At 51.3% G+C, this 19,408-nt stretch overlaps 1 protein-coding gene across 1 annotated transcript in view; it reads left to right on the top strand.

Annotated features, from left to right (window-relative positions):
- ITGA3 (integrin subunit alpha 3) overlaps positions 1-17,236 on the top strand; it is a gene marked incomplete at its 5' end in the record, with an annotated part of 31,051 nt that extends 13,815 nt beyond the window's left edge. The window contains 18 exons of the mRNA XM_079725804.1: positions 1,114-1,202; positions 1,329-1,465; positions 1,632-1,718; positions 2,664-2,731; positions 2,807-2,943; positions 3,540-3,689; positions 3,781-3,878; positions 4,178-4,325; positions 4,595-4,675; positions 5,292-5,371; positions 5,481-5,558; positions 9,349-9,451; positions 9,558-9,740; positions 9,923-10,045; positions 10,786-10,899; positions 11,860-11,958; positions 15,590-15,715; positions 16,982-17,236. Of these exons, the coding sequence (XP_079581930.1) occupies positions 1,114-1,202; positions 1,329-1,465; positions 1,632-1,718; positions 2,664-2,731; positions 2,807-2,943; positions 3,540-3,689; positions 3,781-3,878; positions 4,178-4,325; positions 4,595-4,675; positions 5,292-5,371; positions 5,481-5,558; positions 9,349-9,451; positions 9,558-9,740; positions 9,923-10,045; positions 10,786-10,899; positions 11,860-11,958; positions 15,590-15,715; positions 16,982-17,137 (2,057 nt within the window). The 3' untranslated portion in view covers positions 17,138-17,236. The remainder of the gene's footprint in view (positions 1-1,113; positions 1,203-1,328; positions 1,466-1,631; positions 1,719-2,663; positions 2,732-2,806; positions 2,944-3,539; positions 3,690-3,780; positions 3,879-4,177; positions 4,326-4,594; positions 4,676-5,291; positions 5,372-5,480; positions 5,559-9,348; positions 9,452-9,557; positions 9,741-9,922; positions 10,046-10,785; positions 10,900-11,859; positions 11,959-15,589; positions 15,716-16,981) is intronic.
- Positions 17,237-19,408: the final 2,172 nt, after the last annotated feature.

Here is a 19,408-nt window from a genome sequence, read left to right as displayed (position 1 = left end):
AGCGCTGGGACAAGGTAGACGTCCCAGATATAGGGGATGTCACTAGTGCTCGGCAGGACTTGGGGACCAATCACACCTGGTGTATCAAGGAGAGGGACAAATCAAGGGGTTGAGCCCGGTTGCCACGGGAGCACCTGGCGTATCTGTAAATCATTTCTCTGACAACCTCAACTTCCCAGAACATACCTGAAAACCAAAAGGAAGGCAGAGGCGCCGCTAAAGAGACAAAACGGGTGCTAGAAAGTCTAGTCAATGAAGCCCAAGCACTTACTGATACAAGAGTTGCCCCGTTGTCACTCAGGACCTACTTACTTTTCCTTTTCTAACAAGCTTGGCTTTCTGGTTACCTAGACCATATCAGATCAAAAGCAGAAAACTTAGAAAGTTAAAGAAGACAAAACGTTTTGGATTTATTCGTGGAAATAATGGTTAGAATTAAAAAGCCGTTTTAACAAGTAAAGCTCACTAGAGTGTTGTGGTTAAAATCCCAGCCCCCACACAGCGACAGACATGGGCTTAGAGCCTCTTCTCTGCTCCTTAGCTGTGTGACTTTGGGGTTCCTGAGCTTTTTTCCTCATCTATGAAGTGGGGACAGTAGTACCTACTGCCAAGAGAAAAAACAAAAAAAAGTAGTACCTACTGCCAGTACCCTTGTGAGGATTGGATGAGACGAGTGCTTGATGACTGCCTGGCAAAGTCACCAGTGGAGAACACCTGCTTTTGTGACCCTCCTGGTAAATGTCATTAGAAGAACCAGGTGTCTGGAGGGGCGGTTGGTGAGGGAGAAGGAAGGCACTGCAATAAGGGAAAACAAACAACAGCCAGTGGTCAGAAATCTGGGGTTTAGGCCTGCTGGAGACATTAACTTGCTTTGTGACTTTGGGTAAGTCACTTCCCTCTTCTGGGCCTAATTTCCCTCATATAAAAGAGGCAGTTGGGCGCCCAGTGGTCCCAGTTTTAATCCTGAGCCACAGAGCTCTGTTCCCTGATGCTCTGAGCACTGTCTGACAGGGAGGTCAATGCCATGCTGGGCTCTGTGGCCTGGGGCACAGGGTTGGGGAACTGTGGGGCCCATAGTACACGGGGTGACCCTGTACTGTCCCTCTTCCCCAGACGTTGCTGTGGGAGCCCCTTTCGAGGGCTTGGGCAAAGTGTACCTCTACCACGGCAGCTCCAGGGGGCTCCTCAGACAGCCCCAGCAGGTATGGATGGACAGGGACGGAGGGGCCCTTCCTCCTTTCCCTCATCCACCCCTCCCTATTCCCCCTGGGCCCCACTCCCTGGAGCCCACCCCAGAGCCTGTCCCCACCACTTCCCTCTGCCTCCAGGTAATACACGGAGAGAAGCTGGGACTGCCTGGCTTGGCCACCTTCGGCTACTCCCTGAGCGGGCAGATGGATGTGGATGAGAACCTCTACCCAGACCTGCTGGTGGGGAGCCTGTCGGACCACATCGTGCTGCTGCGGTGAGCCGGGGCCGCAGTGGACGGGGGCCTTCCTCTCCCCCACCCCTGTCTGCACGGAGCCCAGCTCTGTCAACCTGCAGCACCATGTCCGTGCAAACCTGAGCCCCGACCCCAGCCTGGCCTGGGACAGGCCGGAGGCATTGATGTCTGGGGGTTTTCTATGCAGGGCCCGGCCTGTCATCAACATCCTCCACAGGACCTTGGTGGCCAGGCCCTCTGTCCTGGACCCCGCACTCTGCACAGCCACCTCCTGGTGAGACCCTCAGGCCCCACCCTGCCCACCCATTCCTCCCGATGTTGGGAAGACTCCCCCCAAACCCTCCCCTGGCAACTCCTGGTATCCCACCATTAAAGGGTTGATTCTTGGGTAAGCATGGCCCTCCCTACCCAACCTCATTAAAAAGCAAAATTCCTTGCAGGAGGTCACGGGTGAATTGGGGGTGGGGGCAATAGGGCACGGTGGTTGAGAGTGGGAGCTCTGACGGCCTGGTTCAAATTCCAGCTATGCCCATTGCAGTGGTGGGGATGGGCTCTGGGGAGTGAGATCCTGGAAGGGGAAGGAAGAGAAAGACACTTAGGTGATGGGATGTGGGGAAGGAGAGAGAGCCACCTTGAGCAAATTAATCTCTCTGAATCTCAGATTCCTTGCCTATAAAACAAAGTTAATAACCAATTCACAGGGCTGCTGTGATAATCAAATGAGATAATATGCAAATAGCCCTTAGCATGGCTCTCTATAAACCCTAAGTGCTCAAAAAATGTTAGTTGCTAAGATGGTTACAATAATGATGGTGATGACCCCAAGGTCTGTGTGTGAATGAGGGTACTGGATCAGAAGGCAGGGGGAGACAGGGCGGCGAAGTGGGGGGCAGGGTGGGGAAGGAGATCTGGACTGGGGATCCTGCCCGAGACTGGGCTGGGCCAACTACTGACTAATGACTTCAGGCAACTCCTGCTCTCAGGGCCTCCGTTTCCCTATTGGTGCCCTCTAACCCTGTTTTCTATGGCTCTGATGAGAGTGGGGAGGGAAGGGGCCAGGGACACCCCAGCCCAACCCTGTGGACTCCCCAGTTTTGTCCCTGCCTTTTCCCTGAAGGGCCCTGTTCCGCCTTGCCCAGGAAAGGAGGTGAAAGCCAGGGCCTGGATATCTGGGTCCCACTGTGACCAGACCCTCCTCCATGTCCCCCACCCTCAACAGTGTGCAGGTAGAGCTGTGCTTTGCTTACAACCAGAGTGCCGGGGACCCCAAGTACAGGCGGAACATCAGTGAGTGCTGGGCTGCAGGACGAGGGGGAGGGCATGCTTACCTGGTCACTTGCTGACCACACTGTGCACCTGCAGCCCTGGCCTACACTCTGGAGGCCGACCGGGACCGCCGCCCACCCCGGCTCCGCTTTGCACGCAGTCAGTCAGCTACCTTCCATGGCTTCTTCTCCATGCCCGAGATGCGCTGCCAGACGCTGGAGCTGCTCCTGATGGTGAGGGAGGGGCGAGGGGTGGCACATGGGCTCTGTGGTCCCAGGAGGAGGTAGCCAGAGCCCCCAAGGTCAAGGGTGAGGGAATGAGGTCTCCCCAGAGACAGAGGTGGCAGGTCGGCCTGGAAGGCCATAGGTAAGTAGGGGGTACAGTGCACAGCACCCAGCCCATGGTAGAGGAGAGAGGAGACCCTTGGAGTGCAGATGGGGGCCACGGTGAGGGGTGTGAAATTCTTGCCTCAGCTCACCTCTGGGGGAAAGGCATCCGTTAGTAGGGGCGAGCTCAGGCTCTCTCTGGGACATCAGGGTGAGAAGGGAGAACTCAACCTGGGGACCCCAGGGATGAAGGGAAGCTCAGCCCTCCCCCCAGAGGGATCCCTGGAGAGGAGGAGCCCCACCTTCTCACTTGTGGGTCAAGGTGGTACCAGTGGGGTCAATATGGTGATCGCATGGGAGGGGGTTCAGCCTTACAGGGGGTTTTCAGGGTTGAGGCCGGGTGGGGGCCTTCAGCTCCTCCCTAGGGGTTTAGGATGGCGTGAGGATTCAACTTGGTTTGGAGGGCAGTGCAGAGCTGGGTTCAGCTCGCCTTCCTTTCCCAGGACAACGTCCGTGACAAACTCCGACCCATCATCATCTCCATGAACTACTCTTTACCTTTGCGGATGCCTGAGCGCCCCCGACTGGGGCTTCGGTCCCTGGACGCCTACCCAGTCCTCAACCAGGCGCAGGCTCTGGAGAACCACACGGAGGTGGGTGGGGCCGAAGGACAGGGGCCCGGAGAGCTGTGGGGCGAGAGGGCGCTGTGGGTGGTGGGCCCTCCACGCCTCCGACCACCCCCAGGTCCAGTTCCAGAAGGAGTGCGGGCCGGACAACAAGTGCGACAGCAACTTGCAGATGCAGGCGGCCTTCGTGTCTGAGCTGGGGCAGCGGCTGAGCAGGTGCGCTCTGGACCGCGGGGACTGGCCAAGGGTGGGGCGGACTTCACTGGCTTTGGGGAAGTGAGGGGCGGGGCCCTATTGGTCTGGAAGAGGGGAGAGAACTGGTAAGATCTGAGGGGAGGGGTCTCAGAGAGAGGCGAGTCGGAGAGGAGGGACCTTACTTAGCGGGGTGGGAGCTGTTAAGACTGGCCTTCCCTGGCCAGAAAAGGGGCTTTCTTCGGGGGGGGCGGGGCCTAACAGGTCTGGGGCGGGCCCGGGGGCGGGGCTTTGGGCTCAGCCCGGGGCTCCTCCCCTGTCAGGCTCCAGTACAATAGAGACTTCCGAAAACTGCTGCTGAGCATCAACTTGACCAACACCCCAAGCCGGGAGCGGGCTGGGGAAGACGCCCACGAGGCGCTGCTCACCCTGGCGGTGCCTCCCGCCCTGCTGCTGTCCGCAGTGCGCCCCGTGAGTGCCTCCCGCCCCCTCGGAGCCCAGTCACAGCTCCACCACGTATATGTATCCTTCATACATGTCCTGTGCATGTGTTGTCATTTGCCATGTGTTCCCCCCTCCAACTCCTCTAGGCTGGGCTCCCTCAGGTGCCTGCAGCGTCTCTGCTGCTAGGGGAACACATCGGTTCTCAGGCCTCTAGGGCTTCAGGCCCTGGACCACAGGAGAGGGGCGGGACAAGCCCTAGTCTGACCACCCAGACCTGATTTGTCTTCTTTCTTCAGCCTGGTGCTTGCCAAGCCAACGAGACCGAGACCATGACCATCGTTTGCGAGCTGGGGAACCCCTTCAAACGGAACCAGAGGGTGAGCGCCGACCACACCCTCCCAACTCTATGGGTCCCAGGGTACTCCTCTGCTGAGTTCCTTATCTTCACTCTGCCTGCCTGCTTCCCAGGCTTCCTTGAAGCAAAGAGCCAGAGTGGAGGGGGGGGAGGGATACAGTAGGGGGTGGGGAGAGACCCAGAGACAGAAAAATGGGGCCACTAGGGAGCTATGCACAAAGCTAGAGCAGGTGGAGGTGAGGAAACCGATTTTGCTGAGCACCTCCTATGTGCCAGGCCCTGACCCCAAGGCTGTGCTTCTATTATATGATATAATTCTCACAACCTTCTGAGGAGGTAGATGCTGATTTACAGAAAGGAAACATGGGCTTATAAAGTTTCAGTGATTGCTCAAGATCATGTGGCTCCAAAGTAGTAGAGATGTTACTAACGGAAGAGAATGGGAAAAGGGAAACAGACGCGGGGCCACAGGAAGGTGGACATGTGGAGACAGGTGGCAGAGGAAGACCGCACCCTGAATGGGAGGAGGAGGCCAGAGAACCAGCTCCTTAGTGTAGCATTCAGCCCCTCGCTTCCCCATGGCGTCACCCCTGCCTGGCCCCAAACGCCCCTCTCTGCCTCCCTCACCCTCATGGCAGATGGAGCTGCTCATTGCCTTCGAGGTCATTGGGGTGACCCTGCACACAAGGGAACTCCAGGCACAGCTGCAGCTCTCCACGTGAGTGACCTCGAGAAGCCAGGCTATGTCGGGGTTGAGATGTCCTGGGCGCCCCCACCCCAGCCTCAGCTGACACGTACCTCCCCTATCCTCCGCATTCTTTCCCCAGGTCAAGTCACCAGGATGACCTGTGGCCCATGACCCTGACTCTGCTGGTGGACTACACACTCCAGGCCTCGCTCAGCATGTGGGTACCACTCCCCCCAACCCCAGCCTGCTGGGCCTGAGCTAGGGTCTCCGCTCCCTAAGGTGTCTCTCAAGCTCCTCTGAGACACCTCTCCTGGCTTGGTATCCTTAGGCCAAGACATAACAGCATCACTATCATTATTCTTACTATTATTATTATTCTCCTTGCAAAGCAGGCAGCAGTGGAGGAATCAGAACCTCTGGGACTAAGGTGTTGGTGTGGCCCTACCATTTCATGAGAGCTTGTTGTGCTAAGGATTTTTTTTTTTTTTAAGCATTTTTTTTTTTTAAATTAGTTTCTGCTTTATAACAAAGTGAATCAGTCATACATATACATCTGTTCCCACATCCCTTCCCTCATGCATCTCCCTCCCTCCCACCCTCCCCATCCCCCCCCTCCAGGCAGTCACAAAGCACCCAGCTGATCTCCCTGTGCTCTGTGGCTGCTTCCCACTATCTATCTACCTTACGTTTGGTAGTGTATATATGTCCATGCCTCTCTTTCGCTTTGTCACAGCTTACCCTTCCCCCTCCCCATATCCTCAAGTCCATTCTCAAGTAGGTCTGTGTCTTTATTTCTGTCTTACCCCTATGTTCTTCATGACATTTTTTTTTCTTAAATTCCATATATATATGTGTCAGCATACAGTATTTGTCTTTCTCTTTCTGACTTACTTCACTCTGTATGACAGACTCTAGGTCCATCCACCTCATTACAAATAGCTCAATTTCATTTCTTTTTATGGCTGAGTAATATTCCATTGTATATATGTGCCACATCTTCTTTACCCATTCATCCGATGATGGACACTTAGGTTGTTTCCATCTCCGGGCTATTGTAAATAGGGCTGCTATGAACATTTTGGTACATGTCTCTTTTTGAATTATGGTTTTCTCAGGGTATATGCCCAGTAGTGGGATTGCTGGGTCATATGGTAGTTCTATTTGTAGTTTTTTAAGGAACCTCCATACCGTTCTCCATAGTGGCTGTGCGAATTCACATTCCCACCAGCAGTGCAAGAGGGTTCCCTTTTTTCCACACCCTCTCCAGCATTTATTGTTTCTAGATTTTTTGATGATGGCCATTCTGACTGGTGTAAGATGATATCTCATTGTAGTTTTGATTTGCATTTCTCTAATGAGTAAAGATGTTGAGCATCCTTTCATGTGTTTGTTGGCAGTCTGTATATCTTCTGTGGAGAAATGTCTATTTAGGTCTTCTGCCCATTTTTGGATTGGGTTGTTTGTTTTTTTGTTATTGAGCTGCATGAGCTGCTTATAAATTTTGGAGATTAATCCTTTGTCAGTTGCTCCATTTGCAAATATTTTCTCCCATTCTGAGGGCTGTCTTTTGGTCTTGTTTATGGTTTCCTTTGCTGTGCAAAAGCTTTGAAGTTTCATTAGGTCCCATGTGTTTATTTTTGTCTTTATTTCCATTTCTCTAGGAGGTGGGTCAAAAAGGATCTTGCTGTGATTTATGTCATAGAGTGTTCTGCCTATGTTTTCCTCTAAGAGTTTGATAGTTTCTGGCCTTACATTTAGGTCTTTAATCCATTTTGAGCTTATTTTTGTGTATGGTGTTAGGGAGTGATCTAATCTCATACTTTTACATGTCCCTATCCAGTTTTCCCAGCACCACTTATTGAAGAGACTGTCCTTTCTCCACTGTACATTCCTGCCTCCTTTATCAAAGATAAGGTGACCATATGTCCGTGGGTTTATCTCTGGGCTTTCTATCCTGTTCCATTGATCTATCTTTCTGTTTTTGTGCCAGTACCATACTGTCTTGATTACTGTAGCTTTGTAGCATAGTCTGAAGTCAGGGAGCCTGATTCCTCCAGCTCCATTTTTCGTTCTCAAGATTGCTTTGGCTATTCGGGGTCTTTTGTGTTTCCATACAAATTGTGAAATTTTTTGTTCTAGTTCTGTGAAAAATGCCAGTGGTAGTTTGATAGGGATTGCATTGAATCTGTAGATTGCTTTGGGTAGTAGAGTCATTTTCACAATGTTGATTCTTCCAATCCAAGAACATGGTACATCTCTCCATCTATTTGTATCATCTTTAATTTCTTTCATCAGTGTCTTATAATTTTCTGCATACAGGTCTTTTGTCTCCTTAGGTAGGTTTATTCCTAGATATTTTATTCTTTTTGTTGCAGTGGTAAATGGGAGTGTTTCCTTGATTTCACTTTCAGATTTTTCATCATTAGTATATAGGAATGCCACAGATTTCTGTGCATTAATTTTGTATCCTGCCACTTTACCAAATTCATTGATTAGCTCTAGTAGTTTTCTGGTAGCATCTTTAGGATTCTCTATGTATAGTATCATGTCATCTGCAAACAGTGACAGCTTTACTTCTTCTTTTCCGATTTGGATTCCTTTTATTTCCTTTTCTTCTCTGATTGCTGTGGCTAAAACTTCCAAAACTATGTTGAATAAGAGTGGTGAGAGTGGGCAACCTTGTCTTGTTCCTGATCTCAGTGGAAATGGTTTCAGTTTTTCACCATTGAGCACGATGCTGGCTGTGGGTTTGTCATATATGGCCTTTATTATGTTGAGGAAAGTTCCCTCTATGCCTACTTTCTGCAGGGTTTTTATCATAAATGGGTGTTGAATTTTGTCGAAAGCTTTCTCCGCATCTATTGAGATGATCATATGGTTTTTCTCCTTCAATTTGTTAATATGGTGTATCACGTTGATTGATTTGCGTATATTGAAGAATCCCTGCATTCCTGGAATAAACCCCACTTGATCATGGTGTATGATCCTTTTAATGTGCTGTTGGATTCTGTTTGCTAGTATTTTGGTGAGGATTTTTGCATCTATGTTCATCAGTGATATTGGCCTGTAGTTTCCTTTCTTTGTGACATCCTTGTCTGGTTTTGGTATCAGGGTGATGGTGGCCTCGTAGAATGAGTTTGGGAGTGTTCCTCCCTCTGCTATATTTTGGAAGAGTTTGAGAAGGATAGGTGTTAGCTCTTCTCTAAATGCTTTAAGCATCTTTATTGGAGTATAATTGCCTTACAATGGTATGTTAGCTTCTGCTGTATAAAAGAGTGAATCAGTTATACATATACATATGTTCCCATATCTCTTCCCTGTTGCATCTCCCTCCCTCCCACCCTCCCTATCCCACCCCTCTAGGTGGTCACAGATCACCAAGCTGATCTCCCTGTGCTCTGCGGCTGCTTCCCACTAGCTATCTATTTTACGTTTGGTAGCGTATATATGTCCATGCCTCTCTCTCACTTTGTCCCAGCTTACCCTTCCCCCTCCCCGTATCCTCAAGTCCATTCTCTAGTAGGTCTGTATCTTTATTCCGGTCTTGCCCCTAGGTTCTTCATGACCACTTTTTTTTTTTTTTTTTTAGATTGCATATATATGTGTTAGCATACGGTATTTGTTTTTCTCTTTCTGACTTACTTCACTCTGTATGATAGACTCTAGGGGAAGCAACCCAAGTATCCATCAACAGATGAATGGATAAAGAAGATGTGGCACATATATACAATGCTAAGGATTTTATATACATCATCTCATTGTCTTCTCACACAGCCCCATTATATAGTGACCCTGCTTAACAGATTAACCCCACTTTACAGATGAAGAAACTGAGGCTCAGAGAGGATCAATAACTTGTTTGAGGCCATACAACTCGTAAATGCTAGAGCTGGGGTTTATCTCAGGTCTGCCTGATATCAGAGGAGCTGTAGTTAACCTTGGTGCCCGCCCCCCGCTGCAAAGGCCCCTCCCATCCCCTGTGACTCCAACATCTTTCTTACTCCTAGGGTGAGCCACCGGCTACAAAGCTTCTTTGGGGGGACAGTGATGGGTGAGTCTGGCATGAAAACTGTGGAGGATGTGGGAAGCCCTCTCAAGTATGAGTTCCAGGTAAGGGGACCTCTGGGTCCAGGGTCTGAGGGTGTGAGGGTGGGGGTTGGTGAGATGGAGGTGGTTTTTCAGGAGACAGTGGCCATGACAGCCCTTGTACCCACAGGTGGGCCCAGTGGCAGAAGGGCTGGCAGCCCTTGGTACCCTGGTCCTGGGGCTGGAGTGGCCCTATGAAGTCAGCAATGGCAAGTGGCTGCTATACCCCACGGAGATCACAGTCCACGGCAATGGGTCCTGGCGCTGCCGGCCACCTGGAGACCTTGTCAACCCTCTCAACCTCACTCTCTCTGTAAGGACACCAGGGGAAGCGTTCACTCGCGTCTCATTTCCTTTGCGAGCTGCAGGGCAGAAAGGCCCGCGTCTTCCTCTCCCTCGCCTCCTCCATCTCCGGGACCTGCCTCCTCCACCTGCCCTTTCCTCCTCTCCTCACCCTTGATCCTCCCGCCAACAAATCGCCTCTTCCCCCTTCAGGTTCCTGGGGACAGGCCGCCATCTCCACGACGCAGGCGGCGACAACTGGACCCCGGGGGAGGCCAGGGCCCCCTGCCTGTCACTCTGGCTGCTGCCAAAAAAGCCAAGTCTGAGATCCAGCTGGTGAGTGACCAGGGCAAGGTTGGAGGGGGTTGCGCCCACCCATCACAGGGTGGGTGGGCACCTGGGGGCACACGAAGCAAGGGAGATAGGTGCTACGCTCCAGGAGAACCCCGTCTGATGAGGTGATGTGGCCCCTGCCTTCAGGAGCCTCCAGTCAGGGAGAGGGACTCATCTCCTGCCCTCAGAGGGACCCCGCTGCCCTTGCCTTGTGTTGGGGAGCAGCCAGTACAGTGGACTGAAGGAAGAAATACTGATTCTATTCCCAGGAGCCCCAACCTGTTGGGGGTGATACAGCTGTTCACAGCTTTGATCATTAGGGCTGGGAATGGGGAGAGGCAAGATGAAGATGGGGGGCAGGGCACCCTCTGTCAGAAGGAAGAGGGAAGCAGGCCTGGGCAGCAGGTTGAGGTCTAGCTGGGTGGAGAGGGAGAAGTGGCCTTCCAAGTAGACGGAGCTGGCAGGAACAGAGGCTCAGCGTGGGAAGGCATTGGAAAGGTGGCGTTTGGGATTGGGCCCCATTTACACAAACAAGGATCAGATTTCCCGTTCTCCCTGTCGCTAGCATCTATGTATGCTTGGCCCAAAGAATGTGCCTTAAACACGTAAGTGCAGTGTGCCTGAGTGAAGGGATTAGGGCAGGCCCCTCCAGGTCAGCCATGGGTGGGACAAAGCCAGGGGCGAAGCCTGAAGAATCTAGAGACCCAGACCATCTCGTGTTCTGTGTTCCCTGCCCACCTCAGAGCTGTGGCGGTGACCACACCCGCTGTGTGTGGCTGGAGTGCCGGATTCCTGATGCCCCCGTCATCACCAACGTGACAGTGCAGGCACGAGTGTGGAACAGCACCTTCATCGAGGTCAGTGCTGGGGTCTGGAGGTCTCCACTGCCACCCGCCCAGGCAGGGAGAGCAACAGGGAGAGGATGAGGCCAGAGGGCATGTGTGTGCCCGAGTGTGTGTCAGTGACTGCATGGAGACTGATACGTGCTGGGTTGTGCACCTGTTACTGTGTGGTGCTGTATCAGTGCTAGTCTGTGCATCTGTGTGGGGGATATGAGACAATTTTGTCTCTAGCCAAGATGACCTTCTCTCACATGTTCATTATTCTGTCATGAGTCCATTGCTTTCCCACCTCCCTGCTTTAGCCCATGCTGTTCCTTCCTCCTGGATGCCAGCTCCCCTCTGTCATCTCTGCATGTAAACTTCTGTTCAGGCTTCACAGTGTCCCTCAAGAGACCACGAGTGAGGTCTTTTCTGACTTTTCCAGCTGAAAATGACCTCTCCCCTCTGGACACGCACAGAACTTTCTCAGAAACCACACATGCCACTTACCATGCTCTGCTCTGGGTTGCAGCGCCAGCCATCTCGTGCCACCTAGACCAAACTTTTTCTGTAAATGACTAGATTAAACATCTTTTCAGCTCTGTGGGCCACGTGCTTTCTGTTGCAACTACTCAATTCTGCATAGTAACACAAAGCTGCCACAGACAATACATAGATGAATGGGCGTGTCTATGTGCCAGAAATACTTTATTTACAAAAGCAGGTCATGGGCCAGATTTAGCCCACAGGCCGGACCTAGACTGTGACCTTCATTGTCTCTGCTGTCCCCAGCATCCAACACAGGACCTGACGCACAGATGAATGAATGACGTGTGTTCGTGTGTGGAGGAGAGGCCTGGTGTCAGGTCCTTTTGGGCGCTGCTTAAGGCTGGGGGGATGGTGTCCTGGTAGTTGTTGTTGACCCTGAGGGAGGATCAGGAGAGAGGCTCAGAGGGGCTTCAGCTGCTTCTTTGGACCCATCCTTCCCCCCTCCAGGATTACAAAGACTTTGACCGAGTCAGGGTAGCCAGCTGGGCCACCCTGTTCCTCCGAACTGGCGTCCCCACCATCAACATGGAGAACAAGACGGTGCGGGTGAGTGACCGTGCTAAGGAGACAGCAGTGCCTGGCCAGGGCACGGGAGAACAGGGCATCTTTTCAGAGCATGTTCACACACTTTAGCTATGTGGTCTCAATCTTGGCAGCACATTGTAATCCTCTGGAGGACTTCTGGTGTCTGGACTACACCCCTGATCAATGAAATCTGAGTCTGTGGAGGTGGGACCCCAGTGTTGGTATGTTAAAAAGTACCCCCCAGTGATTCTACTGTGCAGCCAGGGTTGAGAACCTCTGCTTGAGCTCATTTGATCTGCATGACATCTCTGTGAAGATGTTCCATCTCTGTGGAAACTTGAAAAGAAAGTTCCCAAACTTGATTCTGAGTTACATATGGAAGAATAAATATGACAAAATTGCTAATAATTTGTTATGAAAAGGATATAAGTGGAGATATGAAGGGGATAGGTATAGGAGGTGAATGAAGTTTTAGTTAAATACATTATGGCACACTTCCTAAAATAAAGGTAGTATAGGAAGGGCCAGAAAGATCAATGGAACAGGATAGAAATTTACTTTATTATACAGATGGCATTTTTAATCAGGAGAAAAAGGTAAACAAGTAGTATTGGGAGAACACATTTGGAAAGTAAAGGCAAACCCCTGCCTCCCACCATAAACAAAAACACATTTGAGTTAGATTAAGTATTTAAATATCGGAAATAAAATCTATTATACCAGAAGAAAATTCAGGAAATAATTTAATAATAATCTTTAATTATGGAAAAAGGGAGTTATTAAACCCAGAAGTCACAAAGGAAAAATTTGACAAATTAGACTATATGAAATTTTATTTTATTTTATTTTTTAAATTTTTATTGGAGTATAGTTGATTTACAAGGTTGTATTAGTTTCAGGTGTACAGCAAAGTGAATCAGTTATAAGAGACTGTATGAAATTTTAAATCTGTGTACAGCAAAAGAGACGGTAAGGAAACTAAAAAGGCAAATGATGTATTGCTTTTTAAAAAAGTTTATAGCATACGTGACAAAGTATTGATAGACATTTTTTTTTTTTTTTTTTTTTTTTTTTTTGCGGTACACGGGCCTCTCACTGTTGTGGCCTCTCCCATTGCGGAGCACAGGCTCTGGACGCGCAGGCTCAGCGGCCATGGCTCACGGGCCTAGCTGCTCCGCGGCATGTGGGATCTTCCCGGACCAGGGCACGAACCTGTGTCCCCTGCATCGGCAGGCGGACTCCCAAGCACTGCACCACCAGGGAAGCCCGACATATTTTTAATATGTAAAGATAAAGGGCGGGGCTTCCCTGGTGGCACAGTGGTTGAGAATCTGCCTGCTAATGCAGGGGACACGGGTTCGAGCCCTGGTCTGGGAGGATCCCACATGCTGCGGAGCAACTGGGCCCGTGAGCCACAACTACTGAGCCTGCGCGTCTGGAGCCTGTGCTCCGCAACAAGAGAGGCCGCGACAGTGAGAGGCCCGCGCACCGCGATGAAGAGTGGCCCCCGCTTGCCACAACTAGAGAAAGCCCTCGCACAGAAATGAAGACCCGGCACAGCCAAAAATAAATAAATTAATTAAAAAAAAAAAAAAGAAAAGAAAAAAGATAAAGGGCGGCATAGAGATAAACAGGCAGTGTACATAGAGTGAAATACCAATGTTCAATTCAATAATAAATAAAAATAATAGCAATAAGATTTTTTTCCTATCATATTAGAAAATATTAAAAAGAATAATGCTGTCCGGTGCTGCTGAGGTAGAAGGAAATGCTATTGACTGGAATATAAATTGATGGATTCTTTTTGGAGGTGAATTTATCAATATCTATTAAATTTTTAATTGCACATTTCCTTTGATCCTGCACATGATAATATACCTTAAGGAGCTAATAGGCCAAGTTTGCAAACATAAATATATGGGGATATTTTTAAAGCATTGTTTATAATGGCATAAGATTGGAAACAATCTAAACGTCTTTCAGCGGGAGATTGGTTCGATAAATTACGGTACATTTCCTACAATGACTATGCAGTCATCAGAAGAGATGAGGTTGATCTTTATTAATTGACATCGAAAGATAATGAAAAAGGTCGCAGAAGAGTGCGTACAGTACACACAGATCCCATTTATGTGGAAGAAACAATATATATGTTGAACACATACGTTTACAAACATGGAAAGAGCACTGCCCCGGCGGCCCAGTGGTTAAGACTCCACGCTTCCAATGCAGGGCGCGCAGGTTCAATCCCCGGTCGGGGTACTAAGATCCCACATGTTGCACAGCACAGCCAAAAAAAAAAAAAATCTCTCTCTCTCTCTCTCTCTCTGTGTCTCTCTCTCTCTCTATGTATATATATGGAAAGAGATTCAACAAAATGTTGAAGATAGCTTTTTCTATGGAGTAAAATTACTGGGAACCTTTAATTTTCTTCATGTCATCTTTAAAAAAAAAATAATCAGAATAACTTTTTAAGAAATAATAATGTAGCGTCAGAAAAAATATTTTTCTATATATAAGTATATATTTAAAATATATGAAATAACTTCATATTATAAAACATATATTATATATATATATATATCTTCATTGTAGGGGAAGGAAAAAATTGTACTATATGCTGGGCACTCTTTGTTTTTTTGTAAATATTTACGGAGTGTTGCTGTGTACCAGGTATTGCTCAAAGCAGTTTACTCATATTAAACACATTTAATCCTCTCCAGCAACCTATGATGATGTAGGTATTATTAGCATAATCCCCATTTTATAGATGAACAACAGAGAGGTTAAGCGACTTGCCCAAGGTCACACAACTAGTGAATAACACAGCTAGGGCTTGAACCCAGGTAGTCTGGCTCCAGAACCCATGCTTTGGGTTTTACTTTTGGTTCTCTACTGTATTATGAGGGAGGCATTATGATCCCCTTATCAGAGAGCATGAAATGGAGATTCAGAGAGATGAAATTACTAGTCCAAGATTCCACAGCTTGTCAAGGATGGAGCTGGCACCCAAGCCCAGATGTGTGGGTCACAAAGCCAGACTACAGGCTGCCTCCCCGATCTGAGGCTGCTCCTGTGGAGAAAGGGGAGGATGGAGGAATCTGCGGCTGTCAGTGGGCGGGCAGGGGCTTTTCCAGTCCCTGAGTGCCCCCTACTGGCAGTAGATCAAAAATCAGGGTCCTGCGCAGATGTACTAGAGAATGGACTTGAGGACACGGGGAGGGGGAAGGGTAAGCTGGGACAAAGTGAGAGAGTGGCAGGGACATAGATACACTACCAAATGTCAAATAGATAGCTAGTGGGAAGCAGCCGCATAGCACAGGGAGATCAGCTCGGTGCTTTGTGACCACCTAGTGGGGTGGGATAGGGAGGGTGGGAGGGAGGGAGATGCAAGAGGGAAGAGATATGGGAATATATGTCTATGTATAGCTGATTCACTTGTTATAAAGCAGAAACTAACACACCATTGTAAAGCAATTATAGTCCAATAAAGATGCTTAAAATAAATAAATAAATAAAAATTAAAAAAATATATGTGCAACTAAAAAAAAAAAAAAAAAAAGCAGGGTCGTGGGTCCAGCTGGAACAGGAGGGATGAGCTCTGGGCCTAAGGGCATGGATACAAGGCTGAGCCCCTTCTCACCCCCTCCAGTTCTCCGTGGACATTGACTCTGAGCTGGTGGAGGAGCTGCCAGCCGAGATCGAGCTGTGGCTGGTGCTTGTGGCCGTGAGCGCCGGGCTGCTGCTGCTGGGGCTGATCATCCTCTTGCTGTGGAAGGTCAGGACACCCAACCCGCCACTGGGACGCCTACTCTGGGACCTCCTGCCAGCAGACCCTCACCAAGTCTCCCTTCATCTCAGTCCTCACGTCCATCTCACCCCCCATCCCCCGAGTCCCCCCACCCTCTTCCCAGCTCCCAGTCGCACCCCCTGCCCCATCCAGGATGCTCCTGCCTAGGTTAATGGGGGGGACCTGCAAGCCAGAAAGGGGAACCAGGAGCTCTGGCTCCTGCTACATCACCAAGCTGGGGCTGGGACCCAGGCATCCGGGCTCCCTAGCCCTAAGCTCCAGTTCATGAGCGCTGCTGGCAAGGACCCCCCAACCCCCCCTGATGGCCCCTCCCCACCTCCTCCCCTCCGCAGTGCGGCTTCTTCAAGCGAGCCCGCACTCGGGCCCTGTATGAAGCTAAAAGGCAGAAGGCGGAGATGAAGAGCCAGCCGTCAGAGACAGAGAGGCTGACGGACGACTACTGAGGGGGGCAGCCCCCCACCCCGGTCCACCTGGGTAACGCGGCCTCCGGCCCCTTTCCCCAAGCCCCCAGCTGGCTGGGGCCTCTGACTCTGCTCTATCTGCTCCTCTTCCTTTACGGGCCCTCTCTGCACTTCACTCTGTCCCCAGCACCACCACAAAGAGCAGGCCATTCTGTCGGCCTCCTTCTCCGTACCCCGGGAGAGCTCGGGGTGTCTGCTCTCACCAGCCTCCCCGCTGAGCCCCTAAAGGACTTGGGACCCCCAGAGGGAACCATAAAACCCTCCCTGTGCCCCCTCTGCTTTCTGGGGATTGGAAAAGGGTCAAGGCCAAGGCTAGGCCCCATCTTTGTAGGCCACAAGACAAACTTCAGAGTGATTCCACAACCCCATCCCCCACTTCTAGAGAAGGAAGGGACTAGTAGAGTCCTTCTTCTGGGAACCAGCCCTTTTCCTCTTGGGAGTCCCCTGGGGTGACACACTGACCCCTCCCGACATCGTGGTCAGGGTAGATCACCACCCCTCCCGGCCATTCCGTCAGCAGTCTGAGCCACTGCCCCTCTGTCTCCATCTGCCTCTCCTTCTCCTCTCTGCCTTCCTCAGCTCCTCCTTCCTCTGGGGCCCTCTGGGGATGGGGAACCTTGTCCTTCCCGTCTCAGCGCAGGGAGATGGCATTGTGTTTGGGTAGGGGTCCTGGCTTTGAGGACCTCCGGGCGGCGAAGGAAGGGGCTGGGCACATCTTCCCACTGGCGCAAAAGCTGGATGCTAAGGGCCTTTCTCTTCTCCCCTTCTCCAGTGTGACTTCTTTAAGCGGACCCGCTATTACCGGATCATGCCCAAGTACCACGGGGTGCGGATCCGGGAGGAGGAGCGCTACCCACCTCCAGGGAGCACTGTGCCCACCAAGAAGCACTGGGTGACCAGCTGGCAGACTCGGGACCGATACTACTGACATCCTCCCTGATCCCACCCCTGCTCCCCTAGTGTCCCCTTGTTCTATTTATCATAAGTTATGCCCTGACAGTCCACAGGGGCTACTGCCTTTGGCTGGCACCAGCAGGCTCGGGCACACACACCTCTTCAAGTGTATGCACGTGCCATCCGGCCATGGCCTTCTCCCCGAAGGAGGGCTGGGGCCGTGGAACTTGCACTGCTGAGCACTGCAGCCCTGTGCCCTGGACACATATGAGCACATATGGGTTCCACTGCTTGTGGACTGTGCACCCCAGATGGTGCATGGACACGCGTGTCCCAGCCTCTGCCTGTGCCATAACCAAGCCAAAGGGCCTCCACCAGAGCCAGGAGGAAGAGGCCCCCAATATGGTGACACCTCTGTTCACACTGGACCCATCGTGAGCCCGTCGTCACTGGATTGACTCTGTCCTCAAGATGAAAACTACTGACAGGCCCCCGGTGCAGCTCCCAGTACCCATGCCAGAGAGCCGGAGCCTGCCTGAGGTTGTCCAAGGGGGTGTTCACAGGACCTGGCATGCTCAGACCCAAGAGCAGAAGGAACTAGAAGGAAGGTCCCCAGGATGGCTCTCTTTCATGAATCGTTGCGAAACCTCTGTCCTCAGCCATGGCCATTCCATGCACTAGCAGGAAATTCAGCCCTAAGAAACAAAGATGGACAGTGCCAGGCAGCCAGGACACACTGTGCTGGGACTGCCCTGGGAGCACAATGGAATCCTCAGCAGAAGAGGGGACTGGTCCTGGGCCAAGGAGATGTTGGAAGGATACAGAGCAGATACCACTTTTCAGCCACATTACCATCCTGGCCTGGAGGGACCCCCCACAAGATCACAGAGGGAGCGACACTTGAATGTAGAACGGGGAGGGAGCCCCAAGATGCCACATCAGCCAGACCCCACTCTGCCCCCACTGACCACGGGTTGGAGACCTAGAAGTGAAGCTGTTGGCTGTCCTTGGCTTTCAGAGCCAGGTTAGCTCTGCCCTCTCCCCTGTGGCCCATTCTAGAAGTTGAGGCTGGTTCCAGAAAACCTCTCCTGACCCCTGCCTGTTGGCAGGCCCCCTCCCCCACCCCTCCCCACTTCCATGGTACTGTAGCAGGGGAACTCCCTCCCCCTCCTCGTGCCTTCTCTGTATATAGGCTTCTCACGGCAGCCAGTAAAGAGCTCCCCGTTTGTACACACTGCATCTGCCTCCATCCACCCCCATGCCTCACCAACGCCGTTCGGTCTGACGGATCATGCTACCTAGCTGACCCCCCAGGTGGACAAAGCCAGGTGCAGGGCTCATAGAGGTTGGGAGGGTGAAGCTCTATGGTGGAGATACCTGCTCCTGTTCTCAGGGGTGTCCCAGTCTAAGGGATGGTCATGGTCACATAACTGAGATCCAGGACATGAGATGAACGAAAAGACCTGAGTAGACTGGATGGAATCCAAAATGGCTTCTTGGTGGAGAGTGCGCAGGGCCTGGGGAAGAGGTGGTGGAGTGCAGGGTCTGGAAGAAGCAGGAGGCTACTGTGCTGTAGAAGCAGGTAGTCCTGGGTAACGGTGGAGTGAGGCTGGGTGCACAGGTGGAGAGCCGAGAGCCCTCGTCTGGTGGCGAAATTCAGACAAGAACCTGCTTTACTGCCTCAGTCCCCACAACCAGCCCTAGGCCCCATGATGAGTCGAGCAGAAGGTGGACCAGTGACCCAAGCCCGGAAAAACTGAAAGGTCGTAGTATCCACGTCCTAGCCTCTGGGCAGGAGTCCCTGGAGCCCTAGTCTGCGGCAGCTCCTCTGGACGTGCTTCTGTCCTGAGTCCACAGCCACAGCACTGGGTCAAGCTCTCTGCTGCCTCCTCTGCGCTAAGGTGGTCCTAAATTGTGGCACAGGTCCTTCTGTTAATTGTCCCTAAGGTGGTGGCCTTTGGCAAGAAAGAAGGCCGGAAATTACTACCCAGAGAAGCCTAGAGGCAGATCTTCAATTCAGCTACTCAGAGCCCTCAGACCCAGCCGCTGTCTCGGGCTCCTCCTGACATGTCTGCCTTCCTGTGCCAGCTGTCTGCCCTCCCCACTCCCTACCAGAGCCCACCCCCTCATTGACAGTGAAATGTCCAATTCCTCCAGGAAAACCCCAGCCCCTACCCAGAGCTCTCAGAACCAGTAACTGGAGACCTCAGTTTGTTTTCTAGAATCTGGGTTATTCACTGGGCCAGGAATAATACACGTGTGGGCTGCCAAAGCCCAGCTCAGGTTGAGCAGAGTTCCGTGCAGC

This window comes from Hyperoodon ampullatus, assembly GCF_949752795.1.
Source record: "Hyperoodon ampullatus genome assembly, chromosome: 19".
Lineage (NCBI taxonomy): Eukaryota > Metazoa > Chordata > Mammalia > Artiodactyla > Ziphiidae > Hyperoodon > Hyperoodon ampullatus.
The sequence above is the reverse complement of the archived record's forward strand: the minus strand, read 5'-3'. Positions and strand labels throughout refer to the sequence as shown.